The sequence below is a fragment of the Vitis riparia genome, chromosome 10 (assembly GCF_004353265.1).
Source record: "Vitis riparia cultivar Riparia Gloire de Montpellier isolate 1030 chromosome 10, EGFV_Vit.rip_1.0, whole genome shotgun sequence".
NCBI lineage: Eukaryota > Viridiplantae > Streptophyta > Magnoliopsida > Vitales > Vitaceae > Vitis > Vitis riparia.
This window is the reverse complement of record NC_048440.1, coordinates 23,112,160-23,121,426: the sequence shown is the minus strand read 5'-3', so window position 1 is coordinate 23,121,426 and position 9,267 is coordinate 23,112,160. Positions and strand designations below refer to the sequence as shown.

The 9,267-nt window shown below is 35.3% G+C and overlaps 1 protein-coding gene across 1 annotated transcript; it reads left to right on the top strand.

The window, feature by feature from the left end:
• The first annotated feature begins 4,164 nt into the window (after positions 1–4,164).
• On the top strand, positions 4,165–5,018 carry LOC117924285 (stigma-specific STIG1-like protein 1). Its single transcript, XM_034842884.1, has 2 exons — positions 4,165–4,680; positions 4,804–5,018. The coding sequence occupies exon 1, from the start codon at positions 4,172–4,174 to the stop codon at positions 4,652–4,654; it is 483 nt and encodes a 160-aa protein (XP_034698775.1). The 5' UTR covers positions 4,165–4,171; the 3' UTR covers positions 4,655–4,680; positions 4,804–5,018.
• Positions 5,019–9,267: the final 4,249 nt, after the last annotated feature.

Genomic DNA, 9,267 nt, shown 5'->3' with positions numbered 1-9,267 from the left:
TCTATGCATTACATCTTGTACACAAGGGTATGGGTTTGATCATTGGGTATTTGAGCCTAGTTTCCCTTCATTTCTTATACCTTATCACCCTGGCTTACGTTACATCTCGTCTAAAGACCACCCTAAGGGTATGAGATCAAATGCTATCTTTGATAGCCTCTACTTAGGCTGGTGTTTGGGATTTGGTTGACATATAGACGTCGTCCTATTTTTTCTTCTAGGGGATGCTTCTTTGATGCTTAGAGGTGATTTAGTGATGGATGTAGACAATTGTTTCATCTTATAGATGATATTTAATGCCGTCTAGCTCCCCATTCTACTGTGTATCAACTATCATACTAGGGCATATTCCCCTTTCATTTGGTTGAGATGAGCCCCTACTTTGAGCGTGGGCATTTTCATCGATCAAAGTTCTCTAATGGAGCATTGTTGAGCTCATTAACGATTTTCATGATTCTAGGTTCCATTTACGGAGTATTTCTGAGATGGACTAGTGGATTATTGTTGAGCTGGGGATAGCTGATTAATGATGTTTGATTCATTCTTTGTTGTGCACCAGATATCCACACTGGGGCATATTTCTCCTTTTTTCGAGATCCTTAGTCGTGGTTAGGTTGTGTGGCTATCCTTGATCTTGATTATTAAGATGCTTGATTGATGTTAGTAGATGGTTTATTGACGATGACAAATGTGTCACAGGTGATGTCATATTCTTCGTTGTGTACTAGATATCCATATTAGGACATATTCTCCTCTCCTTGTCGAGATTTTGTTTGCACAGTGGTATGAGGAAGGATGATTGATGTTGGTTATTTACCTCATGACTTTGACATCAGATCTTATACTAGTGCATATTTATCCATTTCCTTTTAGTATCCTTGAGATTAGGACAACGGTCATCTTGGTTTTAGATTGAGTACTAGTATGGGGCTTCCGACGATTGACTATACCAGGACCTCCCTACATGGATTTGTTAAGACAGAGATGGATTTCATCAGGTTTCATTTGAGGAGCATAGGTGGATCCTTTAGCCAGATGCTCATGAGATAGATTGCTTTCATCATTGATTACCTTGCGGGTTGGGTTATCCAGATGAGCGGTATTTTTATGCACTTTGAGATTTGCTTTTAGATAAGTCGCGTTTACACACTCCAAGATTTATGTTTTGAGATTCGTCAATAGAGAAGCTCTTGAGACATAGAGAGTTCTTTCAGTTCAGATTTCTCAGAGGTTCGTCATGATGCATTGGTTTCTGACCCATTGATTTCAGCGGATGATTGATTTACTGCTTGTTTCAGCAGTGTGAACACATTGGACACTAGGGCATATTTCCTTTCCTAAGCCTAGTAGTCCAATCCCTTGCATTTTGAGCATACGACTTTGAGCCCATTTGCTTCCCATCCACTTTCGAGTTGATCTTTTATTCGTGACATTTAGAGCCTAAAGCTCTCGACCTAGAGTCATTTTTCATTCATGACCTAGAGTAATTTCTTTTCCATTTAGAGCTCAGAGCTCACGACCTAGATTCGTTTTTAATTTATGCACCAATGTCATTTTTTTCCATTTAGAGCCCAGAGCTCTCGACCTAGAGTCGATTTTTCATTTATGACCCAGAGTCATATCTTTTCCATTTAAAGCCCAGAGCTCATGACCTAGAGTCATTTTTCATTTATAACCCAGAGTCATTATTTTCCATTTAGAGCCCAGAGCTCTCGACCTAGAGTCATTTTTCATTTATGATCTAAAGTCATTTCTTTTCTATTTAGAGCTCGAAGCTCTCAACTTAGAGTCGATTTTCATTTATAACCCAGAGTCATTTATTTTCCATTTAGAACCCAGAGCTCTCGACCCAGAGTCGATTTTTGATTTATGACCCAGAGTCATTTCTTTTCCATTTAGAGCCTAGAGCTCTCGACCTAAAGTTGTTTTTCATTTATGACCTAGAGTAATTTCTTTTCCATTTAGAGCCCAGAGCTCTCGACTCAGAGTCGTTTTTCATTTATGACCTAGAGTCATTTCTTTTCCATTTAGAGCTCAGAGCTCTCGACCCAGAGTCGTTTTCATTTATGATCCAGAGTCATTTCTTTTCCATTTAACCCATAGCTCTTGACCCAAAGTCGATTTTTCATTTATGACCTAAAATAATTTCTTTTCCATTTAGAGCCTAGAGCTCACGACCCAGAGTCATTTTTTATTTATGACCTAGAGTCGATTTTTCATTTATAACCCAGAGTCATTTCTTTTCCATTTAGAGCCTAAAGCTCACGACCCGGAGTCGTTTTTCATTTACGACCCAAAGTCATTTCTTTTCCATTTAAAGCCCAGAGCTTTCGACCCAGAGTTGTTTTTCATTTATGACCTAGAGTTATTTCTTTTCCATTTAGAGCCTAGAGCTCACAACCCAGAGTCATTTTACATTTATGACCAAGAGTCATTTCTTTTCCATTTAGAACCTATAACTCACGACCTAGATTCATTTTTCATTTATGACCCAGAGTTATTTCTTTTCCATTTAATTAGAGCCCAAAACTCTCGACCTAGAGTCGATTTTTTCATTTATGACCCAAAGTCATTTCTTTTCCATTTAGAGCCTAGAGCTCACGACCTAGAGTCGTTTTTCATTTACAACCCAAAATCATTTCTTTTTCATTTAGAGCTCAAAGCTCTCGACTCAAAGTTGTTTTTAATTTATGACCCAGAGTCATTTTTTTTCAATTTAGAGCCTAGAGCTCTAGACCTAGAGTCGTTTTTCATTTATGACCCAGACTCATTTCTTTTCCATTTAAAGCCCGGAGCTCTCGACCCAGATTCGATTTTCATTTATGACCTAGAGTCATTTATTTTCCATTTAGAGCCCAAAGCTCTCGACCCAAAGTCCATTTTTTATTTATGACCTAGAGTCATTTCTTTACTTTTTAATACTTAATAGAAATAAAATATTACAAAAACAAACAACCTAATATTTAACACTATTAACTATTAAGGTTCTATTTAAAATTAAGTAAAAAAACAAACACCACCTTAATGTTCAGATATATGAAGACAGACACACCCCGTGTAATGGGCAATTGGGCGCACCAAATTTGTAATCCTAAGGCCAAACACCAAGTTCTATGTTGACCTATTGTACTTGTCAAATGGATGTGCGTCAATATGAGAAATGTTTTCAAAAATAATTTTGAGAAACAAAATTTTAGAATAATTTTTAAATACTGTGCTATAATATTTTATAAAGTAGAAGTTTGTTTAGAAGCCCTAAAATATTTTTACTTCCGATGCATGTAACATTTAAAATTTTTTATTAAAATAATTATTTTCAAATATTAAAAACGTTTCCTAAAATCAATATCAAATATATTTTAAATATGTTTTAAAATGTAATTTTGCATATAATATTTTATGTTTTTATTATTAGTGTTTATATAATTACTTTTAAAATAGTTTTTCAAAAATAAATAAAAATAATTAAAATATTTTATTTAAAAATACCTTATAAAAAAAACTTTGTCCTATTTTCTGATTATGAAATTTGATTCTCTTTTTTTTTTTATATATTAAAGAATTGAAAATTATTCTATAAACATAGTTAACAAAGTGGTCTGAATTCCCAGATTGTCGCCCTACTTTGGAATTATGATGGGCGGCCTTTCTGTGGCAGCAGGAGGCTCAGTGGGCGGAATGGAGCCCATTTTGCAAGCAGGCCACAAAGTCGTTTGCTTTTCGTGATTGTACTAGAAATTTCTCTTGATTTGATGGCAAGAAATCATTGGTTTCATTTCAAATAGATAATCATGAGAATAACGTTTTGGAAAATTAGACATTTGTGAAGATATAAATATATAAAATTTTATCAGAAATTGGTGGTTAAAAAATGTTATTAAAAAAAGGAGGGGAAAATATTGATGGAGTTGAAGACGACAGAAGCTGGCCTAATTTCATAAGTCTTCAAATTCTATGCAACTTGAGTGTCTCCAAAATTTAGAATTTAAAAATTCGTCCCAAGCCTAACTTTTGTTTACTTAATTAATCAAATGTCTGCTGTGCTATTAGACCATCCAACCTCCATCCTCCCTATAAATACCCTCAAATCTTCAAACCAAGACCATTCACATTTCCACATCTCCCCTCACTCACCTCCTCTTCTCTTCTTCGTCTCGATCCTCTCCCCAACATGAAGTCCCTAAAGCTCGTTATTCTCATGCTGGCCCTGCTCTTGGACATGGCTGCTATACGCTCAGTCTCATCAGCTGAAGAAGAAGACTTCATGTTTCATCTAGACCAGGATGACAGCATCGCTGCTGAAGCTGAAAATTCTGATCAACTTCCATTACTTGAAAGCGAGCAGCCGATATCGCTTAGGGGGACTAGCCGGTTTCTGACGGAGGCGGCCCGGATCAAGGTGACGTGCGACAAGTACCCTACAGTATGCCGAGCCAAGGGAAGTGCAGGGAAGTACTGCTGCAAGAAGAAGTGTGTGAATGTGAGGACGGACAGGCTCAACTGTGGGGCGTGTGGGAAGAAGTGTAGGTACTCTGAGATTTGCTGCAAAGGGGAGTGCGTCAACCCTTCTTCAGACAGGAGGAATTGTGGGGGCTGCGGCAAGAAGTGTAAGAAAGGGAGTCTCTGCGTGCATGGGATGTGCAGCTACTCGTAGATTTCTGAGCATTGTTGCTTTACATGGTAAAATTTCTATATTCATGTAACTATGGCGAGCCATCACCATTTGATGGGCTTGCAAATCCGAGTTTTTTCATTTGTTTTTTTTTTTTCTTCTGATTCTTCGTGAGGTCTTTACTGGTATAGATGACAACCATGAGCCAGTTCACAGTGCCTGAAATCCAAGACACTTCTTCTCTGCCGGACTGGCCGCTTCCTGCTCATTCCTGAGCAAGGAGAGAAGGATTGCAGGAACTGTGGATGGAGTGTGTAGTTACAAATAATAATTGCATGTATACTTCATATGATGGAAAGCGGATCGTGTTGATGATTCGTTCAATAAAAGAACATATGGGATATGCTATTATCTTCCATGGTTGAAGTATGATATCTTGCTTTTGTTGGCTATAAAAAATTACTCAACAGAAATCAGAGATAATAATACAAATTAAAAAGATACAATGCAAATCTCTTAATCTTCTTACGAACATAAAGATTAAATAATCCACCAATAGAGGTACACAGAAGTTTTAACCTAATTTAATATGATCATATCCACGTGCATTCTATTGTAATATAAAAAATATTATAAAGAACATGATAAGATATAATGATTAGATTCCAAAATATCTTACATTCTTTTCCAAAATATCTTATTTTTTTCGATTAAACTAATGATCCCCTCTTCCTCATCTAAAATATTTATAGATATTCTTAATAATTTTTTATTTTATAAAAGTTCCATTATGATGATATATGAATTTAAAATATGTTTTTTTTTAATGATATTAGGAATTCGTGACATTTTGAAGTGCAAAACAAACCGTACCCTTGACTTCTATTCCCTTTCTATGTATGTGCGTATTTCATCCTTAATTGACTACAATATTTGTTCCCGCTGATATAATTAACCAAAAAAATCTTCAGCCTATTGTTTGTATGGGACGTCCAAATTATATGAATGGAACTATAGCTCTGTTGGCTTTTAGCTGATGTAGATTGCCAGTACTATTTGTTGCAATTAGAATTACCTGCAAATTGAGAACACTATTGTAAAATACCAAAATTACACGAATATTGGTTAAATAGTAAAAACATACATCATTATTGTATGCTTGGTTTATGCTGTTTATGTGCATATCATTCTCTTTAAACAAATTGTTGGGTTACAACAATATGTTCGAAAATAGATCATCCAAACGAGAGTTCTTAGGATAGGTTAATTGTGGAATGTGATGACAAATATTATGAAAAATTTTATTTGCTCTCACTAAATATGAATTGATTTTTGATAAGACGATCAAAAACTTTATTCACAAGTTAGTATTGTATAATATATTGATATATTATTATCTTATTTGTTAAAACTCACGTGCAACCCTATAGAAGTTGGCTTATGAGACAAAATCATGACTAAGCTTTAATATAAATATAACTATGTAAGTAACTAAGGACATTACCCATAAGAAGTAATTACCATAATATACATAATTGTTCATTACCAAGGATTTAAGCATGTGGGTGATCACATAATAAGTTATAAAGTAAAGTTGTGTCACTCACATCATATAATTAGCTTAACAATCACATCACATAATTAGTTTAACAGCTGTTATGTCTTTATTCCATTGGACATTCTCTTCTCCAAAGAGAAGCACTCTGATATGTCTTTCTTTAATTTTCTCTCTTCCTAATGATAAAATTTGAAGTCATGTTGATAAAAATAGAAAGGAAGAAAGGGATTCTTCTATCTATAATCCAGCTAGAATATTGAAGTAAAAGTTTTGTGCAATGTGGGTCAAATTGAGCATGCACTAGAGGTGATACATGTTATATACCCCCATGAATTCAAATTTAAGTTTTCCTTCCAACCAATTTCATTAACAATAGTTATATTCAAGTAGTGGAATATTGGAAGTACATTCAATATTTTCAATTATTATATAATTATACATGTGAAATATTATTAAAATATGCACTAGGTAGTGGCATATGTGCATTTCAATTTCAATAATATTTATATGATTGATATATGCTATGCTCATTATCGCGATTGCTTAGTAAAACATATTATAACTTGAAATAATTTATACATCAAAATTACTAGCTACACGTGAATACAGAAACACTAAGCTTCTAATTTTCTTTCTTTCAAATCAATCGGTTTCTTCTTATGGGTCAGATATTCAGTGTTTCGAGACTATGACCCATTTCACCTTCTGATCAGAGCAGTACCATAGCTATATCCATATCTTGACTTTGTAAACTTGATGACCTACCCATTTTGAGTCTGACATGACACCACACATTGGTACCATTATATGACCTTACCATCGTTGGTCATGTTAGCATACTACAGTACCATTGCCTATTCTTTCCATCTTTTCTTTGATCTAACCAAGTAGAGTCCGAGATGGTTAGACCTGAGGTGAGCTCTGCATGATGATAAATGGATCATGATGAAAGAGTGATTCGACTGTTTAATGATATTGCTGAGACAGAGGGGTTATCATGGAGCATCCAGATTTGAGCCATTGCACATGACTTCAGAGAGTCGAGATGACTAAAGATAGTGATTTTATGAGACGATGGTGAGTGACTTATGATGATAGAATGAGGTGATTGTCAAAGAGCTTTGATGATTATCACAAAGCATCAATGTGAGCTTTCACACTATTTCAAAGAAGTTGACATGACTATGTTTGATAGATGCTAGTCTTTAGTACTGACCATGTGAGATCTTGAGGGTGTGATGTCTTTGGTTGTGGTTAAATGATGGGTGGCCATTGTTTCATGAGCTCATTTACCCAATTTACTTTATCACCATCACATATAGAGTTACTTGTTGCTAACCCTTTGAGCCTCACACGAGCACCATAGCCTTTTATTTCATCACTTCATTTACCTATTACATCGAGTTGGGGACCCTATAGTGTTTGCATGCTTTGATTAGATACGTCACGAGTTTTAGACCTGACATACATATTCAGGTCTTATCTCTCACCCTTCATTGTGATATTTTCCACTTTGACATTATCTCGTCACTTTTTCCAGCATCACTTATCACCACTTATGATATTCATTCTCTGTCTTTTCTCTAATCATTGTTTAATCGACATTATCCTTGTTTCACCTTGAGTGGTGGTTTTTCACGCGTCACTACATGGAGGATTGTCACATTTTTTTTCCCCCGTCCACCCCATGGGTAGTGGTTCAAAGATCTCAGTTTGGGAGGTTGTCTTGTTAGTGAGGATTCATGTTACATCCATATGTGGAGAGGGTTTGATCATTTGGGTATGTATTTTCATTGGAGGTCATTCATTATTGATCAAAGTATGCGCAAAAAAAAAAAAAACAAAAAACAAAAAACAAAAAACAAAACAAAACAAAGAATATAAAAGATAACACATTCTTCATTGTATCGTTTTCCATTGACCACATGTATGGATGTGCTGGTTTGCTTCATTGAGTTTATGCGTTAGAGAGAGTTCATATGGGAGTTTCGTTTTTAGATTCTATCTTAGTATATATTTGGGTTAGAGTATGAGTCACCCATTCGATTTTCGTGAGAGGCAAGCAACCTTTTTTTAGGATTTCTGGATTTTTGCCCTATTCGTCATTACATCCATTTTTATGTGACTACTTTCCATGTTTAGATGTAGGTTGACCATCACTCACTTTCCTATTTTTTTATCTTCTCATATCTTTATTTTATTCCTTCATTTCACTCTACCTTATCTGATTTCTTTCTTTTATCATCCTACTTGATGTTTGACTTGGGTTCAACATCCACACTTTATTCTTGCTTATTTGATATGTCATTCATTTATTATCATTTTTCATGTGGGAATCCTTATGTCCGCGACTCATAATGTTTTCTACGCATTGCGTCTCATGCATAAGGGGTATGGAGATTATATCATTAGGATTATTAAGCTTAGTTTCCTTTTGTTTCTTTCACCCTATTACCTTAGCCTACGTTACGTCTCGTGTCTTAAGACCACCCTGAGGTCGTCACTTCACACATTATACTTGACAACTCACACATGGGCAATACTTGAGATTGGTTGGAGATTATTTCTTAAAGCATGATGAATGAGGAGCTATGATATGATTTACATTGGGGTATACCCCGCTCATCGATGACAATTTCTTTTGGGATGATATATTGCACTGGGGCATAGTTAGTTCGCTTCTTCACTTGGATTGTGATGGATTGAGAGTTATGAAATGACCCTACACTAGGGCATTTTCAGAGAGCACTTTTATTGGAGATACATTCACTCTACTTGATACTCTATATTGGGACACATTCCTCTCATCAATGGTTGATTGTTGAGATGACGGTTTATTTTGAGACACGGTTGCTTTAGAGATTGTGTATGGTGGACACAACCACTCTATTATTTTTGTGGAGCACAGGGTGATTAGGATTTGTTTATATTATATTGGTATTTTCATTTTCAACATTGAGTGATAAGATTGACCTTGTTCTAAGGACACATACTGAGACATAGCTCTCTCATTGACGATGGACTTTGATTTATCTTGTAGCATGGTCACTTCAGATAGTTTATACTAGGACATAGCCACTTCATTCTCATTCATAGA

Bases quoted from the DNA above. Each gene is read 5' to 3' on its own strand.
- LOC117924285 (XM_034842884.1), top strand. From the start codon at position 4,172: ATGAAGTCCCTAAAGCTCGTTATTCTCATGCTGGCCCTGCTCTTGGAC.